The sequence below is a fragment of the Embiotoca jacksoni genome, unplaced genomic scaffold (genome assembly GCF_022577435.1).
Source record: "Embiotoca jacksoni isolate LCO1_2020_lvr unplaced genomic scaffold, fEmbJac1.0.p SCAF_1, whole genome shotgun sequence".
Lineage (NCBI taxonomy): Eukaryota > Metazoa > Chordata > Actinopteri > Embiotocidae > Embiotoca > Embiotoca jacksoni.
In genome coordinates, this window is record NW_027185229.1 from 10,033,048 (window position 1) to 10,056,419 (window position 23,372).

Below are 23,372 nucleotides of genomic sequence, written 5' to 3' on the forward strand. Positions count from 1 at the left end.
AGCTGATGGTTTTAATTACAGTTCAAAATAAGTTTATTGCTCCGCTGCTGAGTATCACTGTCAAGTGGCACACCCCGACTTTACTTTGTTTGTGACCTAATCCCATCAGAGGTCTCTGAAACATGGGTATAAAAGCCAAAGTGAGATGCAAAGCACTGGTCACCAAAGGAGTTTGCGAGTGACAAGACAGGCTGACAGCTGAGGACCTCCTGTCTGAGAACAGAATGGCAGAAGAATGGGGGAAACAGGCGTTCGCTGCCAGGCGGTATCATGAAGATACAACAAGAGGCTCTGCCTTCGTTTACACAAACAGCAACCACACCAGAGGTACAGTATTAACGCTTTTTTTTTTTTTTTTTTTTTTTTTTTTTTTTTTTAATAATTTGATGGGCAGATTTATTGAGAAACTTTGACAAAAACCAGGTAAGTAAAAATCTGCAAACTTGACATTTATAAACTTAAAATGTACATATTTGGTAACTATTTTACTACATTTAGGTAATACTTGCAGTTTAATAAAGTAGTATTGCAAATAATTGGACAGAGTAAGACAGTTGTAAGTAAATATGTTGTCCAGATGTCAATCTAATTGTATTTGCTCACACATAAACAGACAAAATTCTTCACAGGGCATTTCATCAGTTTCTGCCTGATAGTGTTCAATATAACTTCAACCACGATCTGATTCAAATGCAGAACAGTTGTAGAACAGTACTGTTGTTTACATTTTATTGACGTTTTCAACATTTGGTTGATAATCAATCAATCAGAATTTATTTGTATAGCACATTTTAAAACACAACAAAGGTTTCCCAAAGTGCTGCACATAGACAAACAGTCATACATTTGAAAAGACTGGATTAATAAAAACAAGTAATGTTAAAATCAAGACAAGCTAACACAAATCACAAAAAAGTGCCGAGTTAAGATCAAAGTGGATAGGCCAGTGAAAATAAATAGGTTTTTAAAAATAAATAGGTGGATGACAAACTAATATGAAGGTGAAGGTTGTTCCAGAGCTTAGGGGCAGCAACAGAAAAGGCACGGTCGGCCCGGGTTGTCATTTTTGTTCTAGGAACAACTAAAAACTGTTGGTCAAGAGACCTGAGTGAGCGAGGTGGGATGTAGGGCTGCAGTAGGTCGGACAGATAGGCTGGGGCGGCTCCATTTAGACACTTAAAAATAAACATTACAATTTTAAAATGAATTCTGTACTGGACTGGTACCCGATGAAGGGATTTTAAGATCGGTGAAATGTGTTCATGCCTGCATGTACCAGTTAAAAGTCTCGCTGCAGAGTTCTGCACCAAATGAAGGCGTGATAAAAGATTTTTGCCGATTTCAGAATACAAAGAATTACAATAGTCCAATCTAGAGGAGATAAAAGCATGAATAACTTTCTCCAGGTCTTCCGAGGAGAGAAACGATTTGACCTTAGCTAAAGATCTCAGCTGAAAGAAGCTGACTTTGACAACGGACGTAACTTGGAGATCCAATGTAAAAAGATGAGTCCAAAATCACACCAAGATTCTTGACATGGAAATTACAGTGGGTTGCCATGGGGCCAAGATACAATGAAGCACTGTCCGGTATAGCAGCTGAAAGGCAAAAGGGATTGATTAGCAGGATCTCTGTTTTGCCTTCGTTGAGGCGTAGAAAATTTAGTGAGAGCCAGCTTTTGACATCAGCCAGGCAGCTCATTAATGAATTTATAGAGGCAGTTCCAGATTTGAGGGGAAGGTATATTTGAATGTCGTCGGTTTGAATGTCGGTAAGTACCATGTGTATTAGGATAAAATGATATGAGTACATTGATATGTGCTATCTCACAAAGTCAATGCTTCCAGGAACTTTCAAAGTAAGACAATGTGGACAGGAGAAATTGTGAGACCACATTAGATTCAAACTTGACGTGATTGTTTTTTGGTTTTTCTTTTTCAGATCCCTTTGAGGGTCCCAATTACCATATTGCTCCCCGATGGGTTTACAACCTTGCAACATTCTGGATGTTTGTTGTGGTCATTCTATCAGTCTTCACCAATGGTCTCGTCATTGTGGCCACGATGAAGTTCAAGAAACTCCGTCACCCTCTGAACTGGATCTTGGTCAATCTTGCAATTGCTGATCTGGGAGAGACACTGTTTGCCAGCACCATCAGTGTGTGCAACCAGGTTTTTGGTTATTTCATTCTGGGACACCCAATGTGTAAGTTTGAGGGCTTCGTTGTCTCAACTTGTGGTAAGTATTCAAAATGTTTCTATTTCTCAAGAGCGTATATTTTGGTCATATGTTTTCAGGAGTTCCATGAATTTACTGAGTTTCTTGCTTCTTTACAAAGGTATTTGCGCTCTTTGGTCCTTAACTATCATCTCCTGGGAGAGATGGGTAGTGGTGTGCAAACCTTTTGGAAATGTTAAGTTTGATGCCAAATGGGCCACCGGTGGAATTGTGTTCTCCTGGGTCTGGTCAGCAGCATGGTGTGCTTGCCCCCTCTTTGGATGGAGCAGGTAGTCCGCTGTTTTTTCATCTCACTGATAAGCTGTATGTCTAAAAACATTGACATTATAAAAACTTAAAAATTTTCTTGTATCAGGTTCTGGCCTCATGGACTGAAGACTTCTTGTGGACCTGATGTATTCAGTGGAAGTGAAGACCCTGGAGTCCAGTCCTACATGATTGCTCTTATGATTACATGTTGTATCATTCCCCTGTTGATCATCATCCTGTGCTACCTTGCAGTGTGGATGGCTATCCGTGCAGTAAGTTGTCTTACTTGTGGTTTTAACTGGATATAAAATAGACCACAGCTTGGCAAAGTCTCACACACTTGATTTCTTTTTTAACCACAGGTTGCCATGCAGCAGAAGGAATCAGAATCCACCCAGAAAGCTGAGAGAGAAGTATCCAGGATGGTCGTTGTCATGATCTTTGCTTATTGTTTCTGTTGGGGACCTTACACCTTTTTTGCCTGCTTTGCTGCGGCCAACCCTGGATATGCCTTTCATCCTCTGGCTGCTGCCATGCCTGCATACTTTGCCAAGAGCGCCACCATCTACAACCCAGTCATCTATGTCTTCATGAACAGACAGGTGGGCATAGCAGTCTCATTGCCAATTTGATCCAGTTACCATATCAAATGTGGTTTCTTTCCATTTTTAACCTACTTTTTTTTTTGTATTCCTTCCTCATCAGTTCCGCACATGCATCATGCAACTCTTTGGCAAACAAGTGGATGATGGCTCTGAAGTATCCACATCAAAGACAGAGGTCTCCTCTGTGGCTCCAGCATAATCCGCCAGGTTCTCTGTTTTGGAAAAAAACTTGATTTGTACAGTGCATATTTATTATTTCATATTTCTCTCTCTCTCTCTCTCTACTCTCTCTCTCTTGTTTTTTGTTTTGTTTGTTTTTTAGTAAATATAGCTTTCTGGCAAATGAAAAAAACGAAAAAACATATATGAAGTGAAAGAATCATTATATTACTGGTCTTTTTTCAAATGAATATAAAGATATCAAGCATATTGCAAGTCTTTCTGTTGGTGATTTTTTTTTTTACTACAGCAGTGGTGTTCATTTTACTGCTGAGTAAGAGACTTTACAAACAATTTAGTATCTTAAAAAGCTACTACAACACAGATGTTCACATGGTCTCAAATTTGTTCAAGTACAAATGTACTTAACTGATTTAGTGATAGATTCTGAGTCATGAGTGTGAGATTACCTTTGTCTCACTTTGTCTTTGTCATCCACCTGGGATTTAAGTTAGCACAAAAAGACTAAATGATGTTCACAGCTGAAACCAATATGTGTTTATAATACACATTGGTATTATTGGCTTTGGACAAACAGAAATATCAAATACCATCAGCAACTGATCTATGGTTTTAAAATGGAAGTGACTAAAGAAAAATTTAATTGCCCCTTTTTTTTTTTTTTTACAAATAAGTCTAAACTAAAACCATCTGTCTCTGTCAATCAGTGCTGCTTCCAAACTTATATCCAATGTTCAATAAACAAAAGCAATGTGTTTCTGTGTCTTACTTTGGTCAATGAAAAGAGCAACTGCAGTGGTGAGACAGAAAGAGCGGAAGGCAAGTTCTGTAGGAGAATAAAAAAAACAACAACAACAAAAACAACAAACCCTTCTTCCACAATTGTATTAGCACACCGATTGCGTGCTAATTGGTCAGCACTTACTGATAGACATAAACAAGAATAAGTTTCATGTTTACTTTTGTTTTCACGCGGGACACAAACAAAAGTGTCTTAGGTAATAATTCTGTGTTTCATTCATCCCACCACCCCAAACCGTTTTGCCCTTATGGACTTAGAAACAAACTCCTTCACTCAACTTCTTCTGCTCCCATCAATATTACTACGATCACAACAGGTCATAACTAATGTAACCTTCTGGCCTATTGGTTGGTACAGTTTGTCCAGTAGGTTTAGAAGGCCCTAGTCGTGTGTAGCTAGACCTATATTCACTGCATTGGTGAAGTGTCTCATGGCACCCAAATACCCTTCTGGTATTGGGGATAAAAAAAGACTTTGGCTTGTTGGTCTTTCTGTTAATCAATCACAATCATCTTGGGTGACACTAATCCCTGAATGCTGGACAGGTCCGTGTACTTGCAAATTAGAGTCTGAGCAAACTTGTTTTGGTGGAACATTTGCCAGTGGGGAGGTAAATCCTGAAATTTAAATGTGATCACAGCAAAACACTGAAAAGAACCTTATTGCATGATCACATCTTTTTGAAAACTTTTTTAGTGTGTAAATTGATGCTCGGATGTTGCTACTGTTGTTTTCAATTGTGACAAGGATTCTGAAGACAGTAACACAAAGAAGGCAGCAGGGAAGAGGAATGTTGACTGGAATAGCTGGCAAATGGCAGGTCTATGCCCACAGTCTACATCCAGTAAGTCAGACTAAGTTGGCCTCCATACTAACCCATGTATTTGGGACAGATGTGTGATGATAATTGCCAGTCTGACCGAGTGACAAAACATTACGGTATCACATGGAAATAGTAGTCATGAGGTGCATAAAAATATTAAGTATGAACTCTACCTCTTCGATTATAAGTGAATTCAATGTAGACAAAAAATTAAGCATTAGTCTGCTTTTAAGATATAATACTTTAAAAGCTACAGAATTATCAATTCATACTAAAATACTATTATACATACTTGTGTAAGTAAACGTTTATCTTCAAGGATCCCGGGACATTTTCTTCCTTTTGAGTTGAGTAAAGTGATATTTTTCAATGAAAAATTCAGTGAAAAATACCGGGATGTCCTACTACATTTGCTAGTATTTTGCAGTATGCCAGCCAGCATGCTTCTCTGGTTGTTCTGACCCACAATCCTCTCCACAGCGGAAATATATCGCATCGACTGAGCCTCAGAGAGTGGCATTAAAGCTCCCCTGCTTAGTTTACAATAAATCAATACAGGGCAATACAGCGGTCGGACAGGGAGAAACTGCTGTGGCAGTTGCTACCATTCAAAAATATTCTCTTATGCTTTAGTTTTAGTTAAACTGTGAATGTGTGAAGTGAAACTTTATAGAACTCAATATATTGTCATATGCATTGGATCTATAAGAGAGCTATACAATTATTATTTCCAAATGCAAAGTTGCCATAGAGCTGTACCTTTCCATCACATAACAGACATTTGATGCGCTTAAATTTTATAAAATGTCCCAATGAAGAAAACAATTACAAAAAATGTGGTTGTCAATTTGGGATGATATGAACATTAATCAAACAATAACAGTAGCTTACAAAGTGTATCAAATATCATAAAAACTACACAGTTTGAGTCAAAATTGCATGTAAAACTGCACTTGATGAGTAATTATACTTTATTAGTGTCAACCACTGCCCTCGAGGTGAGGCACTTGCTTGGGTTGATATATTTTTTAATCCTCTTAAAGTACTTTTGAGTACTTCCATCTGTTCTACCATGATATTCGACAGCAATGATTAAAGGGGTTGCCCTTAAAGCATGAGAGTTAAGCAAATTAGGAGATGCTAGGAGATTAAAATAATTAGATTAACTAATTCTACCTTATGTTGCATTTAAAAGGCGCTTTGAATATCAGTGGAATGAAACATGTGCTTACAATGACAAAGCATTAATGGCTGAGTGACCAAACTTAGAAGACATTAAATACAGGTTGCATATTGGGTTGCAAAAAGGAAACAGATTCTATCAACTACTGACGGAAAACCATGTATTGATACATCCAAATTCAAAACCAAGTAAAGCATCCTAAAAGTGCCATCACTTTCCTGATGACAATTCTATCATCTGGTTTATCTATGGTGATAAGATATTAATATTAATGTCAAAAAATTGACCATTACAGTAAACCGTTTAAAAAAAAAAAAAAAATTGTATCACCATCAGTCTGTCTCATGTGCTTATGATATCCATCCATGGATCAAACAAAGATGAAAGGTAAAACCAATCCCCTCCCCTTCAAATTTGGAGACTTACAAACGTATTAATAATCAATTTAGGAGAATTGCGGCTACTTTTGACTCAACAAGTGGTGTCTTATTTCCTTAGTTTAAGATTTTAAGCCCTATCCTTCTGAAGGCCCACTACCAAGTAGAGGGCACTCCTAAACGAGGGGTAGGGCCATGGGATGGGAAATGAGATTGGGCCTTTACCTGCCATGAGCCATTGGAGGAATTAAAGTTGTATTATTTCCCTAATGTCACTTCCTGAGACTATCACAAATTTCTATGGAACCTACATTCATCCAATTAAGTCCTAAGACTTATGTGGTCACCAAGGTCTAACTGTAATCTTATCAAGTTCTGTGCACAGCGCATTAGGCTGGGCTCTGACAAGCTGCATGACAATATAACAATAACACAAACCACATTCAGTAAGCTCCTGCAAATAGTGACCTCTGTGTGAGGCCCAGAAAAGCATGGGTCAAGGGCGCAGAAGCTCCTCTCACACCAGTTACATTAAATTCTTGCTGTCTTTTTTTGCACGTTGTGGTCAGGGAAGCTTCCCAATTCTATAAGAGTTAAGCCAAAATCAATACAAAGGGGATGAGAGGTAGGCTAATTGTTACCATGCAGTCAGAAATATTTTCATATGAAAAAATAGAATACAAATCCTGAGGCCTATACCCTGCCTACATTATAAGTGCTTTGTTGTCAGTGCAATATACGTGAGGGGGGGGGGGGGGGAGGAAAAAGAAGACACCAAAATAGTTATTTCATCATTTTATTTTGTGCTTAAGTGAATTTAACAATGAATGCAAAAAGATATCCATAGTCTGTGTCATTGGTTGGGACCTAAACCAGTGTAATGAATAGGTAAGGTGGATGTCCTATCCGGAACACTTGTTAAAGGGCTAAATTTTCCGAAGTGTCAAGAATCGAGCGGCCTTTTATTTTGACATTCAGCCGGATGTAGTAGCGGACGTCATCGTGTGCGCATGGCCAGCCTCGTCTCCCCGCACACGTGAACTCAGAAGCACAGGACCTCGGGGGAAGTCATGTCTAAAGCTAGTGCGTATTTATCGCCTTGACTAAATATAAGTTCGTAGTGAATAAGTACGGACGGTTTTAAACGAACTCACTTTGTCGTCTCTTGTATTTTACAGAACAGAAACGTGCTAAACGCCTCGGCTTCCTCGGGAAATTTAAGGTAATTGCTACTCCGGCTAATGTTATCTGTGGCTAACGTGTTACTGCTAAAAGTCAACACTTCAGTTGTTTGGTGTGCTATTATGTGTTCGGCAGGATTATAGCCGTGTTACAAGCGTTGTGAAAACGTATCACATGAACTGTAGATCGACCTTTACTGTCTGGAAACATCATATTATGATACCAAAATCAACCAAAGTCCCACTTTAGCTGCTTTGTGTGAAGGAGTTCTGTAATGGACCTTTGGGGAGTATCCGTAGTACTGAGTGGCACCTACAATAACACTTGTCTTTATTCCCTTTATCACAGTGTACATTAAACATTCAGTGCCACTGTTAATGCTTCTATTAACAGGGTTTTAACAACGCAAACAACTGCACAGTAGTTTTAAATGAAACACGTATCAACTACCTGTATGGTAGGAGTCTCCTACCTTTTTTTTAAATTTTATTTTTACCAAAAATGAAAGTGTTTGACAGCTATTCACGTTTAGTAACATGAATTCACATAGCTGAGCTCCACCCAAACCAGCTGAATAAGCTCCTTCTCTGTAAACAACACTCAACACACACACACACACACACACACACACACACACACGCATGCACACATGTTGTGTCAAAACGGCTTAAGTTCCACAGCATGTGCATGCTTTTTTCTGTGTGCATTTCTTTACATTTTCAATTGATGAAGCTCACTACTCACATCAGTCATAGAAAGCAATAGAATGTTTATTACTTACTTGTCCTTGCTTTCTGTCTGTCCATATATCACTGTATCACATCACTTCCCTCCACATTCTCTCCATCTGTAGTTCACATGCATGTATTATGCATGTATTATGAGTCTTTTCTACAGTTAATGGGTGGACTGGCACTCCATGGAATCAAAACAAGAGATGTATGCTGGAGTGTATCCGCTTAAGTTTACTCTGATGCAGTCGTTTAAATGTTCATCTGTCAGTCTTGTTTTAAACTTAGATTTCATAACGGTCATGTCAGAAAAAGCTGCTTCACAATGGTACGTAGACCAAAATCAAGCAGGCATTTTCAGAGCTGCTTGGTGAAAATTCATATAGTTTTCTGTCTTTATAGTTTCCAGAAATTATGTGAATGCTGTTGAGATGTTGGAGGTTTATAACCTCCATCGCCACAGGATTGACCCCACAGGAAATATCTCTCTTTAATCTCTGTTATTAATAAGAACAAAATCATTTTGAGACACCTGGATGTCCTGGCAGACTGATGAAGCCAGGCTTTCTTTTCCAAATAGCTAATTTGATTCTTTTTTTTCTGCCCTATTTAAAAATGCCTTTTAACAAACTACAATACCATGTTTAACAATACATATTCTACAGACTAAAGATGGACAAGAGGGTGACTCATCAGGGCGGGCAAAGAATACAGAGCAGTCAGCCGTACAACATGCCAAGGTCCACAGAAAACCAGAGGAAATCCGCAAGCAAAGGGTAAATCTTTGAAAATCTGCTCAACTTGATTTGATGGTACAATGCTGTTAATATGTTGGTAAATCAGTCCTTCCAATCGCCTCGTTAGCTTCAAGACCTCCAGGAGAAGCAGAAGTTGTCTCGGGAACGAGAGCTGATGAAGAGGAGGAATTTGCAAAGCTTTCAGAATGACATATTACAGCGACAAAGAGAGTTTGAGCAGAGGGTAAATAAGAGTTTATTTAGGAATTCCAATTAGAATCACTGCATGCCATACGATATGCTGTTGTACTGATTTCTGTTTTTGTCTTTGTCCTCACAGGAGACAGATATGCAGAGTTTGGAGAAACATGTTAACTTTGAAAATGAGAATTCGAGAAAGGCATATTACAGAGAATTTAAAAAGGTACATAGCTGCTGCATCACTGCTACACATTAGTCTATATCTGTTGAATATTGCAGTTCATGATAAAGCTGTCAAAAGAAATGTAAATGCTTAATTAATTACACACAGCCATAAATTAGTTTTCAGCCTTCTTTACTTCAGCTATCATAAAACATAATAGAGTTAACATGATTTGACATGGTGGATTTTTTTTTTAAAGGTAGTGGAGACCGCCGATGTGATTTTGGAGGTTTTGGATGCACGTGACCCTCTCGGCTGTAGATGCCCTCAGGTGGAGCAGGCAGTCATTCAAAGTGGAATGAACAAGAAGATAGTTTTGGTCCTGAATAAAATCGGTAAGAAAGCTAGTAACAAAGTGGTTACAAGTGCCATTTATTTTGACAAATACTTAATGTTTTGACTTTGATTATAGATTTGGTGTCAAAGGAAATTGTGGAAAAGTGGATTAAATATCTTCGTAATGAGTTTCCCACTGTGGCTTTCAAAGCATCTACTCAGCAACAGTCTAAGAACTTGGTAAGTAGTAAAACATTTATATTTCAACCCTCTAAAAATCCAAATGAAGATTAGAATATTAAAACTGTATTATAAAAGTTTGTTAAAGTGGATTTGACATGAACACTGTTTCATTTTATGTCTTGACATGGGCAGAAACGCAGTACTGTGTCAGTGACACAAGCCACCACACAGCTTCTTAGTAGCAGTGCTTGCATTGGAGCAGACTGCTTGATGAAGCTACTCGGAAACTACTGCCGCAACCTGGACATAAAGACGGCCATCACAGTTGGTGTTGTAGGTAGGCACCACATCCAGGAACGCCTAAAATGTCTGCTCAGGCTATACAGCAGCATGTCAGCTGCATGAAACAGCAGCTACAATCTTCTGTCTGTGTACAGTATTGAATGTAGGTCGCACGTCTCCTTCAGAGTCCAATACACAATCAGTGAACAGAAGAAAACAGGCTTAAGTCTCAAATTGCATGCACAAAGCATCACTAAATTGTGAGTTGATTCATAGGCTGTGCAGACAAATCATGACGAACAGATGTGGCTGAATTGACTTCTGTAAAGACGAGAAACAACACACCAGATTTTCCGTGTTTATAATACAAGGTTGTGTAACATTAATCTGTTTTGCCTGCTACTTTGCAGGTTTTCCTAACGTGGGAAAGAGTAGTTTGATCAACAGTCTGAAACGGGCACGAGCCTGTAATGTTGGAGCCACTCCTGGTGTCACTAAGTAAGTACAACTAAAGATGTTGATCCTGTGCTGATTATGCTTAAACCTGGTCTTCTCCCTGTCCAAATGGGCCCACGGGTCCCAATGCCTCAGGGTTATGCTTTTCTTTTGAGTCGACATAAATATTGTATGTTACCCCGTGGTAAGTATCTTAACACATGGAAAACCTCCAGCAATTTAGTAAAATCCTTTCTTAGAAAACTCTTGTTTTCATTATCAATGTCTGAAAATTACTTTTGTTAATTATATATTTTTGTGTTGTCTATAAATTGTCAGAAGTAGTGTAAAGGGCCCCAACAAAAAACTTTAGTAATAACCCTATTTAATTGTCTTTTTTTGTCAGAGCAAAAGTCAAAACCCCCAAAATTATGAGTTTATTATGACAGAAATGTGGGGAAACAAACATTCCTTTTTGAAGCTGGTGCTGGTGAAGTTTAAAAAAAATGTTGCTTTATAAATTGACTAATGATTGGTCAAGTTACTGTTGCCAGTGAATTTGTCTTTAATCATTTGGTTTTGCTGATATTCTTTTTGGATTTCAGGTGTCTTCAAGAGGTTCATTTGGACAAACACATTAAGCTTCTGGACTGTCCCGGCATTGTGATGGCAACATCAACAACTGATGCTGCCATGATTCTTCGTAACTGTGTGAAAATCGAACAGCTTGTGGATCCCCTTCCACCTGTTGAAGCCATCCTCCGACGGTGCAACAAGGCACAGGTACATAATGTCACCACTCCAACAACTTGTTTATCGAGTGGGTATGTTACTCACTCTAAGCCTTGCTGGATACACAGATCATGGAGCACTATGGCGTTCCAGACTTTCATACAGCTTTGGAGTTCTTGGCTTTGCTTGCCCGGCGGAAAGGCAAACTAAGGAAGGGAGGACTGCCTGACACTGATAAAGCAGCAAAGAGTTTATTAATGGACTGGACAGGGTATGTCAAAATTCAAAGTTTTAGAAATGACAGTCAATCGGTGTTCTTATCATTGTGTTAATTTCCCCATATTATGTTATTAAGGGGAAGGATCAGCTATTTCACGCACCCTCCAGAGACACACACTCTCCCAACACACGTCAGTGCCGAGATTGTTACAGAAATGGGTAAAGCCTTTGACTGGGATGAGCTGGAAAAAGGAAACCAGGAAGTTCTTGCAGGTAAAGAAAATCTAAATCGAAAACTTTGACCTGACCCTTACAAATGCTTTACTTGTATTTAATAGTATCACATGGAAAATTGAGAAATAATAACATAATAATATAAAAATACAAACTTATATCTTGCACGCTCATTGTATTAGTATTATATGTTAAGTGCGTGATTCTGTGATTTCCTTTCTATGATGTCTTATTTGGACACCCATCTTTAATAGGATGCTTTCAACAGACATCAGCAGCTACATACTGCAATAGTTGAAGCTTTACTGCTGCAGCTATAGCACCTTTCACAGCTGAAGTGGATGTAAAAGACATTTGAAAGGTTACTCTCCCTAAAACTTTTGCTTGGCAGCATTTTACTTGGTCTATTTAGTTCCTGTAAGGGCAGAATTTATCTGAGTTTATTCTGCATCTCACATCCAGGTCTATTAATAACAGGGAAACGGGATTCCTAAGAGTACCTTGATCTTGTCGGACTAAACGGCTTGTGTTGTTAAAACACTTAAAAGAAGCAATAGTTTCTCCAAAGTAGATTTGTTTTTCAGAGTCATCTTGTCCCGACATCCAAATGGGATTCTGCATGGAAACCACTGGAATGACACAAGGTAGCCCGAGGGTGCCACCTTGTGAGCTGGAAACGGAAGTAGGGTCAGTGGGAGAGCCAGCATTTAAAGATGAAACTCAATCTATGGAGGACGATCAGGATCCAGAGGTGAGAAACTATATGTCCTTAATCAAAATACAGTACGCCATGCCCTTGACTGTTTTCATTCAATGAATACTTTACATCTGATATTGTGTCCTGCTCAAAATAGTTTGGACCAATGACCGTGGAAATAAAATCGCAGAAGAAGACCGACTTGCCTGCAAATGATGCTGCACCCAGGGCTCCAGATCTGAAGGATATCTGGAATTTAGATCCTCTGCAGCAGGGCCAGGCACTGCTGGCTGCCGGCAAGAAGAGGAAGAAGCAACAGAAAAGAGCTGGTTTGTATAACTATTGGTCTCAGTCTAACGCTTTTTACTTTATCTACAGTGTGTTCAGGCTGAGAACCTAAAATAAATCTTCCAATCAAATCAATCTTTTTGTTTCCTCTGCAGACAAAATTGCCACGAAACTCTCAGACACGTTGACATCCGCGATGGACTTCTCATTTTCTGATTAAAATTAAAGTTTTAAAAGAGTAAAAACATTTTGTTTGGTCTTTATTTGGTGTTGCCAGCATTCTGGTTGATGTTTACATATGTCACAATTTACCAGCACAACTTTAGCCTCTTTATTTATTTAAAGAAAATAATGCAGTGTTCTAATTAGATAGATGATGTTCCTGCTCCTCAGTTATTACAAACGTTTTGCTTCTTTCTTCTTTTTTTTTTTTTCTTTTTTATTGTGGGTCAGGTAAAATATGACATTATTAAGTACCGCAGCTACACTGGTTTGCATTTAAATACTACAGTGTTAACTTATTGCACCTCCGACTAAACTTTATATTATTTATAGCTGTCAACAAGTTCCGGGTAACAAGCGTGTGATGACGTCAGACCGTCAGCCCGACGTAAACAACCCGTGTTTACTGCCGAAGCTAGCGACTGTCGAGTTTGCGTCCACCGACCTCCAGAAATGGCAAAGAAAGCGGAGGACTCCGAGGATTTATGGCTGTGATTACGTTCAACACATCTGTTTTCACAGTACGTATCTTTACCCTGAAATAAGTTGGCCTTGCTACGTAGCATTAGCTTGTTGGGCAACTAATGGGCGCTCGGTAGTCAGCTAAGCGGTTACTTTCTTTTTTTTTTTTTTTTTACTTTGCCGTGGATGTGTCGTTTGCGGAACAGAATAACCTTCAACAAAAACCAGGAAACCCTCTAGTTGTATAGTTGTAGCTGCACAATAAAAGTCTGTTCTTTTATTAGTAGCTTTTTATTTTATTTTTAAATCGCGTTTCAGCTCGTTGACGTGGGCCTGTTAGCAAAACTGAGCTGTCAAATGAACTCTGCGGAGATGACTAAAAATAGAAATTACGAAAACGGCTGAAAGTAAACCAGCGTCTTACCCGACGTACCTAAAAGGTCCCAGACTACACAAATATAGTTTGTTAAAAAAAATAAAAATCGCCGTCGGTTTGTATGAAACGACAACGAGCCACTTTTTTTTTTTTTTTTTTTTTTTTTTTTTTTTTTTTAAGCGGGACATCGCGATGTTTTTGTTTTACGCATCTTTACGAAGAAACACTTCGTCAGCCAAAACTGCTCAACATGTGTTTTTGGATCGCGGGTCTGTATTTGTTTTGGAAACAAACGTGGCGAGTGGACAGAGACTGCGTTACTATTTTACTCCCGACGATGCATTTCCCGAGAAGTCGCGGTGCAAATCGGTTTGCGCCCAGATACGACAGGACATGCGAGATTTGAGTACGAAGCCGTCGCTGTTATTTATAAGCTTGTGGTTGCAATACGTCGTGACTTAATGTTATAATTACGAAGGATGTGAATGAAAGTCCCGAGCGTGGTTTAACCTACTAATCTGGAACAAATGCTAGTGTCACTGAGACCTGTTGAAGTTGCCACTACCACGTTAAGACTTCCACGTTTTCTGAAGGACACTTACTACTAAAGTTGCCGCAATTGCTGCTTAAATTGTTGTGAAGTTTGTGGATCTTTCAGTTGCAGTTTAACATAAGTAGTACACACAAGTAGAAGCAGAAGCAATTGTTGGAGAGGGCATTGCCAATGTATTAATGGTGTTTCCTGCCAGGAAATATAGCAATAATAACCTTACCAATCTAGCTTTACAGCAAAATGATATTGATAAAGCTTTAAGCAGAAAGTGATGAACCTGCAAGTTACGGTGTGTCCCCGTGTGTCCACTTCGGCTGCATGTGCATCATCTTAACAGCAAATCTCAACAATTAGCTGAGAGATGTGGTGACAGCTGACTACAGTTGCATTTTGACAGCAGCAGCTTTGTCCAAAGTAAATAAGTATCATAAAAGAACACATTGTCTGTGTCTGTATGAAAAGATGTATTATTTTAGTTTAGAGAGTAAGCAGTACTTGGTGAACATCCCAACCTGAGTTACACATGCTTTTATGTGCGGTGGTATGTGCACATTTGTGATTTCACCATGGACTTCAGCAGAGAGCACACATCAAATGTTAAACTTGGGATATCTGCAAAGGAGACCCTTGAAATTGTTCAGAAAATCGACAGAAATGAGGTGTTTTGTGTGAAATTTGGGTTTCCAGAGGGGGAAGACGTCTTTGACATTGGCGGAGTTGTGCACCGTGAATTTTTCCCACAGTGGCACAATGGAATGTCGGTTCTGCAACATGACAATGTGCCTGCTGATTGCGCATTGAAAACACACTAGTTTCTTGCTTGCAATAACAACATGGTCACTACCAACCACCTTGACCAAATTTGACTCCCTGAGACTTCTTTCTGTTCCCCAAAAGTTGAATAAAAAATGTCCTGTGCTCTCTGTTCAAGTTTCAGGTCCATGTTCAAATTGAAAAATGCACATCAACTAGTGGGTCACAAAAATGTGTGTAACTCAACATATCTTGGAATACTTGCTCAAGACTTGCTCACTTCCCCCGGCGCTCTGTCGCCCATCAAGAGGAGCAGTTTCGGAACATTCAGCATTACTTTTCTAAAGATATCTGTGGTTCTTGGCTAACATGTTCCATCCCTCTGTGTTTGCTTTCCAGCTCCACCCCTAGATCGGGATCGGCCTCGGCCTCGACCTCAGTCTCAGTCATGTCGTCGCGCGTGTTGCTGCGGCAGCAGCTGATGAGAGAACAAGCCCAGGAGCAGGAGAGACGTGAGGCCCAGCAGCAGGCTTCTGCCTCTCAGCTCCGGGGCTCTGACTCAACTCCAGCGATCTCTGTCACTATGCCCCCAAATGCTGCCCGTCCCCCTCCGGCACAGGTGCCCGTGGAGGTGCTGAAAGTAAGAGTGAGCTATTTGTGTGTTCATCACTTGTGCAGTGGGTTAATGTTACGACATGAGGCTTTAACACCTGTTTAAATGATCAGGTGCAGACCCACTTGGAGAACCCCACCAAGTACCACATCCAGCAAGCACAGAGGCAACAGGTGAAGCAGTACCTCTCCACCACTTTGGGGAACATGGTGGTTACTCAGACCCTCGGTGTGTCGCCCGTGGCGCAGGCCCGTTCTGCCCCTGAAGTTGCCCCGACTGCCAGCAGTGCACCGAACAGTCCTATGGCTCTGCTTAACATCGGATCCAACAAGGAGGAAGTATGGGAAATTCCTGCTTTTATACCGGTGGTTTAATTTCTTCTTTGTTGGATTTTATTCACTGGTACAGCAGATTACACAACCATCTGAATAGTTGCTTTTCTGCAAATTTACAGTGCATTTTTGGGGAAGTGTCTTCCCTTCAGCTCACGTCTTGCTTAATTACTTAGTGTTTGTTCTGTAATGATGTGCCTAAAGGTCCCACTGTGATGATGCATGCCTTCTGTCATCATACCCTTGTTGGCCTGTTGTCACAATAACATGTTAAATACAGCACTTACAGTTTAACCATGCCAGCGCTTCTCTCGCACACGTCTCTCTCTTTGACACGAGGCCTCTTTTAGAACTCTTACTTTGGCTTTTGTGTTGTCATGCCAACTGTTTTAGATCATAACACAATACATACAGTGGTGTGAAAAAGTGTTTGCCCCCTTCCTGATTTCTTATTTTTTTGCATGTTTGTCACACTTAAATGTTTCAGATCATCAAACAAATTTAAATATTAGTCAAAGATAACACAAAATGCAGTTTTTAAATGAAGGTTTTTATTATTAAGGGAGAAAGAAAATCCAAACCCACATGGCCCTGTGTGAAAAAGACTTTGTAGAATTCATGGTTCCATTTATCACCGCAAGTTTTCCAGGTCCTGAAGCAGCAAAACAGCTCCAGACCATCACACTACCACCACCATATTTTACTGTTGGTATGATGTTCTTTTTCTGAAATGCGGTGTTACTTTTACACCAGATGTAACGGGACACACACCTTCCAAAAAGTTCAACTTTTGTCTCGTCAGTCCACAGAGTATTTTCCCAAAAGTCTTGGGGATCATCAAGATGTTTTCTGGCAAAAATGAGACGAGCCTTAATGTTGTTTTTGCTCAGCGGTGGTTTTGGTCTTGGAACGCTGCCATGCAGGCCATTTTTGCCCAGTCTCTTTCTTATGGTGGAGTCATGAACACTGACCTTAACTGAGGCAAGTGAAGCCTGCAGATCTTTGGATGTTGTCGTGGGGTCTTTTGTGACCTCTCGGATGAGTCGTTGCTGCGCTCTCGGGGTAATTTTGGTCGGCCGGCCGATCCTGGGAAGGTTCACCACTGTTCCATGTTTTCTCCATTTGTGGATAATGGCTCTCACTGTGGTTCGCTGGAGTCCCAAAGCTTTAGAAATGGCTTTATAACCTTTTCCAGACTGATAGATCTCAATTACTCTCTTTCTCATTTGTTCCTGAATTTCTTTGGATCTCGGCATGATGTCTATCTTTTGAGGATCTTTTGGTCTACTTCACTTTGTCAGGCAGGTCCTATTTAAGTGATTTCTTGATTGAGAACAGGTGTGGCAGTAATCAGGCCTGGGTGTGGCTAGAGAAATTGAACTCCGGTGTGATAAACCACAGTTAAGTTATGTTTTAACAGGAGGGGGTAAACACTTTTTCACACAGGGCCATGTGGGTTTGGATTTTTTTTCTCCCTTAATAATAAAAAAACATCATTTAAAAACTGCATTTGGTGTTTACTTGTGTTATCTTTGACTAATATTTAAATTTGTTTGATGATCTAAAACATTTAAGTGTGACAGACATGCAAAAAAATTGGAAATCAGGACGGGGACAAACACTTTTTCACACCACTGTACATAGAAGTTGACTACTTTCACACCAATTACTTTGTCAACGGTTCTCTCATTTACTTCATCTAGATTGACGATGTGATCGACGACATCATCAGTCTTGAATCCAGTTTTAATGACGACATCATTACATTGATCGACTCAGGTCTTCAGTTGCCTAGCACGGTAAGAAGAACAATGTATTGATTTGACTGAATACTTCCTTTTTCATCTTTCCTCTAGAATTTACAGGTTCTTCTATAATTGGACAGTGACAGAGTAACATTGTGGATTAAAGGCTGCTCTGTCACCAACCGTTTATGTGCTCTTGGTGTCTTTTTTTCTGTGAATGGATGTTCTCTTTTATGTGTGGAATTCTGAAGTTGTAGGAGTAAATATATACTTCTGGCACTGAGTTACTATTCGTCACGAAAGTGCTGGCTGGGCGGGGTAAAGCTATCAGAGGGTACAAAACAAGGAGAGGCAACACAGTGGATTATTAGGTTGACAACTAATTTGTAGGATAAAACTTTGCTACAAAAACAAAAAATGAGAATTATGGTGATGTTTTTGGAGGACAAAAAAAAGAAGCACAGCGAGGTAAATGCTTTTTCAGATTTTTTTTTAAGTGACTTCAGGAATTGTTCAGCTTCAATTAAAAAATGTGATGTAGGTGGTCGGGTTTTGTGCTTTCATTAAGTAGCATTCAAAATTAAGTTTAAAAAAAAGACACTGCAATATTTTAGGAGTATTTGGAGTATTTGTCTGATGCCACAGAAACCAGTTCTCAACTCAAGGAGATGTTCACTCTAAATGAAAGCAGAAATGGGGAAGACTTCCTTTTTGGCATGTTTGCTTCTAGTTTTATGACAATCACTGACTACTCATGATATGTATTGTAAGATGTTTGTTTGTTTAGCTCCCAGGAAATCTGTTGGATGTCTACCACAGCCCTGGAATGGCAGCACCTACTCTTACTGTCAGCAACTCCTGCCCTGCTGATCTTCCAAAAATTAAAAGGGAAATTACTGGTACAGTAACTAACTTTTAAAAGACTTGTTGTGATTATTTTTTGTTGTTGTTTAATTAGAGAGAGGAACAGGTGAATAGAGATCTACAACTTTTCATGGTATGAAACACGGACTTTGGTTTTCAGATGCAGATACCAAAGCACTAATGAAAGAAAGGCAGAAGAAAGACAACCATAACCTCAGTAAGTCAGCGTTTATATCAGACCATTATGAGCACTTGATTGAATGTGAATGCACCAGCATCAGGAATACAGCTAACGCTTATGTAACAGCACAATGCAGATTCAGAATCACAACATCCTAATAACATGATCATGCACTTCTTACCTGTTTCAACTCTCTGTCTCTGTCTGTTTACCTAATAATGCTTGCTTAATAATTGTTGGAGCTAAACTTATGTGCCTTTGTTTTTCCTCCCTGCTGGTCACTCTGGCAGTTGAGAGGAGGCGGAGATTTAACATCAATGACAGAATAAAGGAGCTGGGTACTCTGATACCAAAGTCAAGTGACCCGTAAGTCCTGTTTGAGTTTTTAGGATAATCATCTTCCTCAGTCACTCAATACATATATAGTTGTAGTGTTATAGCTTTTGTTACAATGTAATCATACCTTTTTGTGTGTTTTCTTTTTGTTTACTGTCATCATACTGATGACAGGGAGATGCGTTGGAATAAAGGCACCATTCTGAAAGCCTCTGTGGACTACATCAGGAAGTTACAGAAGGAGCAGCAGAGATCCAAGGATATTGAGATGCGACAGAAAAAGCTGGAACAAGCAAACCACGGTTTAATGTTACGCATCCAGGTCAGTTTTTGCATGATTTGTTCTGGGCCTCATATCTGGCTGAATACCTTAAAGGCACACTTTGGACTTTTTGACTGCTAGTGGTGCTGTAGAGTGATTTATTATTGAACAAATTCTTGAGTTGCTCGTTAGTAGTGCTCGACCAGCAAACGCATTGAGGCACGTGCACACCAAAGGCATATATGTTTGTGGGACTGTCGTGGCTCAAGGCGACTCGTAATAGCTGTCATTAATGTTAATTCTTAACTTAAAACAACTTTAATATGTACGTAGTAATAACTAGATTTTCCTCCAGGCAGATATTATACTCATCATGCAGCACTAATTGATCCATTTACAACAGTGCATACATATAAAGGTTAGAGCAGATGCAACATGGCTCCTAGGAAAAGACAGAAATGCAAAAATGTATCTCATAATTTTAAGAATGGATATCGGATTATTGAAATGAAATCTGATGTTGACGTCATCCCTGTCTGTCAGGATGAATGTAGCCGCTTCAGTCAGGAGTGACTCTTCTCATCCAAAATGCATAAAAATGTCTGAGTGTTGTAAAAATAACATCATTGTCAGTCATTTCAGGATGTGGCATCTGAATGCATTTTCGCTGCTCTTTTTTGCAGGAACTGGAAATGCAGGCACGGCTCCATGGCCTCTCAACCTCCACCAACATCTCATCTGGTCTGAGCTCCAATCCCTCCCTGATGCAGCAGCAGGCAGTGCCACAGAGTGGCCAAGCTCTGCCTCCCAGCACAGTAGGAGCGTCCACCCAGAACCTTTTCAGTCTGGGAGCCATCGGACAGCCTTTGCCGGCCTCCTTCCTGTCCCCGCCTTCCTCGGACTCACCTGCAGGAGTCACCATCAGCAGCTCGCTGGACCTGGGCAGCCTGAGCTTTGCCGAGCTGGACGACAGCTCCGGCTCGGGTCTCTACCCTGACGTGGGCTTGGGGGACATTCTCATGGATGAGGGGTGCACACTGTCTCCACACACGGTGGCTGGGCCGCTGTTTTCTCCTTTGTCACCAGGTGCCTCTAAAACCAGCAGCCGCAGGAGCAGCCTTGAAATGGACGAGGACTTGTGATGAGCCTTGTGTGGTCAGAGACTGTCTGTAGGGACAAGAATGTCAGCAAGTGCAGTCTATCCTTAAATGACACAAGTATATTTATAGGACTTAACGTAAAACGTCAAAGTAGCTATCTTTAAGAACAAAACTAACATAGCTGTTGCATCAGAAGACAGTAAGCTGTCCTTGAATGATTTGCCATACAGACCTGATTATTACTGTTCCTGTTTGGAGCTGATCACATGACTATTTCTGGGTTTATAAATGCAATCTTAATGAAAAAGATTATTGTATAATAGGGTCATGGACCTAGCATTAAGAAATATTACGTTAAATAGTTTATAAGATTTCTTTAAGATTTAAGAGGGATATAATATTTGAATTTATTATGTGCTTATATTATTTGTGGGGAAGAAAGCTGTGAGGTTCCTTTTACATGACAACTTTGGCATAAACTTAGTAAGAGATGCCAAAATACAGAATATCTTTGTGGGTTTTTTTGTTTTTTTCAACTGACTGGAATCAGGGTTTGTTCATAGCAGTCGCATGCTCATCCGTGTTGGGTTGTTTCACCAGCAGCTACAGAAGGGATCTTTGTTATAGTGAATTGGCACATTGTGAAATATTTACTGCATATTGTACATAAGAGTATTTTATTTTGAGCAATTTTATTGCACCTTATTTGATGGCAGTCTATGCATTTTATGAAAGCTTTTGTCCGTTTTTCTTCCTATCACACACACACACACAGTGGACAGCTAACGCCCGGGTCGCATGTATTTGTAATGAACCTTAAAAGCAGTGGAGAATCACGTGCTGCTGCAGCTAGCTCGCCAAAGCAGGATTTCTTCCAGAGTAGCTACAAATTACAAATCAGCGTTTTATTTTTCAAGATTTTCACTCAGTCAACGGAAATGTAAAAACCGTGTGAGAAATGCAGAACAATTTCATCCTTTTACAACAGTACTGTAGTTCATTACACATTTTTTTTTATGCCTGATAGTTTCACATGTAGTTTCTTCTGACTAATATCTGTGTTGTCTTCAGTGACCTTGGTGATCACTGAGTGATTTTACCAATTAGCATGTTCTACTGTTTTTTGTTTTTCTTCTGGATGATGAAAAGAGATATTTCTAATAATGCATTATTGTTCATTGTAGTATGAATTTAAAGGGCTTTGGCCCTTTTTTTTTTTTTTTTTTTTTTTAAACCAACCACTAGTCTCACCTTTGTAATAATAATATTAATAATAATGTATAATTGTTTGTTGAGTGGAACCTGCAACGCAATTATTATTCTATCAAATAGCCACAAACTTTAGGATGTCTTTTAATTTGACAGATTAACACGACCTTATGTACTGTTAATGAATGTGTGTTTGAGAAAATGTTTGCATGGTTTTTTTTTTTAACACTGGCCTACTTTTTATTTTCTGCAACAAATAGTTAACACAGCCAAAAACGTGTATTGGGGTCAGAGTTTTGAGTGACATTGGTTAGTGGTTTCACTGATTTTAGAGTGTCCTTTCCTGGTCGCTCACAACTTTGAGGTACTTTGTGTTTTTGAGCAAAAAGCAGCTCCACTCCATCGCCCACATTGTTTCTAATTGTGTTGTTCCTATAGTTCCATAAATTTAAGCACCTATGGTCTGCTTTTTCTGCTCATAACCAACTGCTCTCCACGATATTAACCATGCCTTACCCTGACATATATTTGAGTGCTAACCTTGACTGTTAACCATAAACATAACGTGTCTTGTCCCTACATGTTGGCATTCAGAAGATTTGAACAAATAAATGATTGTCATTGGTTCGGGACTGGCTGTGGTTGTTTTCTGACAGCAGGCGTCAGTGGTAAAGCATCTGAGAGAACTCCATAGCGAGGTCCAGGCACTCTCTAGCCTGGAGGCACACGTCACAGTCACGCAGGAAGCAGCGAACACCCAGACACCCGCCGTGGTCACAGTGGTGAGTGACGTCCAGGAGAGGCGGCAGGGCGGTGGTCTCGCAGCCGCACAGGGACGAGCACAGCGACCAAACGCACACGTTGCACCCTCTCAATGTGGCCAATAGACAGTCCAGTGGATGGCAGAAGAGGCAGGCGTAAAGGACTGCAGCACAAAGGTCTTGCATATAGGACGCAAGAAAAGAGGCAGAGTGAAAAGAAACGTTTAAGACGAGAGATGAAGCAGGACTAGTTTAGTGTTCTTACCATCTGCATTGGGTTCAGTGTGAACAGTGGTGGTTTTGAGGTTTTCCTGACTCCTGCTGGTCGATGTGAGAGGCTGGCTCATTTCAAGGACTGTGCAGGCCTCCACTGAGGATGGCAGCAGGGCACAATGAGGTTTTGGCTGGTCTTTCGCAACAGAATGTGGGTTACAGATGCATACCGCACTGTTCTCGTCACTCTTTGGTTTATTCCGTAAGCCATATTCAGCAGGGGCTTCTGCACCAGGCATAAAAATGAACCAACAGCAAATATTCATTAAAAACAGAATTTTGGAGTAAACGGACATAAACAGAGAATTCACAGGTCAGTCTACCTGTTGTTTTATGTTTTATGTTCACAGAGATGTCAGCTGAAGATAACTGTGTCCTCAGTAGAGATCTGCTCTGAAAAGCTGTTTACTTCAGTCAAAGATCCCGAAAGAGAAGACACTTCGAAGGTTTTTC

At 39.9% G+C, this 23,372-nt stretch overlaps 3 protein-coding genes across 4 annotated transcripts; all 3 read left to right on the top strand.

The window, feature by feature from the left end:
- Positions 1–224: 224 nt before the first annotated feature.
- Positions 225–3,291, top strand: LOC138204012 (red-sensitive opsin). Its single transcript, XM_069159144.1, has 6 exons — positions 225–327; positions 1,942–2,238; positions 2,339–2,507; positions 2,594–2,759; positions 2,850–3,089; positions 3,193–3,291. Exons 1-6 carry the CDS (start codon positions 225–227, stop codon positions 3,289–3,291), a joined length of 1,074 nt encoding a protein of 357 aa, XP_069015245.1.
- A 4,162-nt stretch (positions 3,292–7,453) lies between these two features.
- Positions 7,454–13,113, top strand: gnl3l (G protein nucleolar 3 like). The gene is made up of 15 exons (XM_069159257.1): positions 7,454–7,540; positions 7,636–7,679; positions 9,036–9,146; positions 9,235–9,351; positions 9,448–9,531; positions 9,731–9,866; positions 9,944–10,047; positions 10,183–10,327; positions 10,683–10,770; positions 11,313–11,490; positions 11,568–11,710; positions 11,795–11,931; positions 12,477–12,643; positions 12,747–12,918; positions 13,033–13,113. Exons 1-15 carry the CDS (start codon positions 7,528–7,530, stop codon positions 13,095–13,097), a joined length of 1,704 nt encoding a protein of 567 aa, XP_069015358.1. The 5' UTR covers positions 7,454–7,527; the 3' UTR covers positions 13,098–13,113.
- Positions 13,114–13,486: 373 nt separating this feature from the next.
- On the top strand, positions 13,487–21,867 carry tfe3b (transcription factor binding to IGHM enhancer 3b). Of its 2 annotated transcripts, none has more exons than XM_069159341.1 (9): positions 13,487–13,620; positions 15,643–15,883; positions 15,970–16,194; positions 17,892–17,987; positions 18,721–18,832; positions 18,958–19,014; positions 19,269–19,344; positions 19,471–19,636; positions 20,260–21,867. In XM_069159341.1, exons 2-9 carry the CDS (start codon positions 15,692–15,694, stop codon positions 20,716–20,718), a joined length of 1,383 nt encoding a protein of 460 aa, XP_069015442.1. In that variant the 5' UTR covers positions 13,487–13,620; positions 15,643–15,691; the 3' UTR covers positions 20,719–21,867. The 2 variants fall into 2 exon arrangements, with proteins under 2 accessions (XP_069015442.1, XP_069015509.1); XM_069159408.1 differs by having other exon boundaries at positions 19,489–19,636.
- Positions 21,868–23,372: the final 1,505 nt, after the last annotated feature.

Bases quoted from the DNA above. Each gene is read 5' to 3' on its own strand.
- LOC138204012 (XM_069159144.1), top strand. From the start codon at position 225: ATGGCAGAAGAATGGGGGAAACAGGCGTTCGCTGCCAGGCGGTATCAT. The intron at 2,239-2,338 runs GTAAGTATTCAA...TTCTTTACAAAG, and splicing joins CTTCGTTGTCTCAACTTGTG to GTATTTGCGCTCTTTGGTCC. The intron at 3,090-3,192 runs GTGGGCATAGCA...CTTCCTCATCAG, and splicing joins ATGTCTTCATGAACAGACAG to TTCCGCACATGCATCATGCA.
- tfe3b (XM_069159341.1), top strand. From the start codon at position 15,692: ATGTCGTCGCGCGTGTTGCTGCGGCAGCAGCTGATGAGAGAACAAGCC. The intron at 18,833-18,957 runs GTACAGTAACTA...TTTGGTTTTCAG, and splicing joins AATTAAAAGGGAAATTACTG to ATGCAGATACCAAAGCACTA. The intron at 19,015-19,268 runs GTAAGTCAGCGT...TCACTCTGGCAG, and splicing joins GAAAGACAACCATAACCTCA to TTGAGAGGAGGCGGAGATTT.
- gnl3l (XM_069159257.1), top strand. The intron at 7,680-9,035 runs GTAATTGCTACT...CATATTCTACAG, and splicing joins GCTTCCTCGGGAAATTTAAG to ACTAAAGATGGACAAGAGGG. The intron at 11,711-11,794 runs GTATGTCAAAAT...TATGTTATTAAG, and splicing joins TTATTAATGGACTGGACAGG to GGGAAGGATCAGCTATTTCA.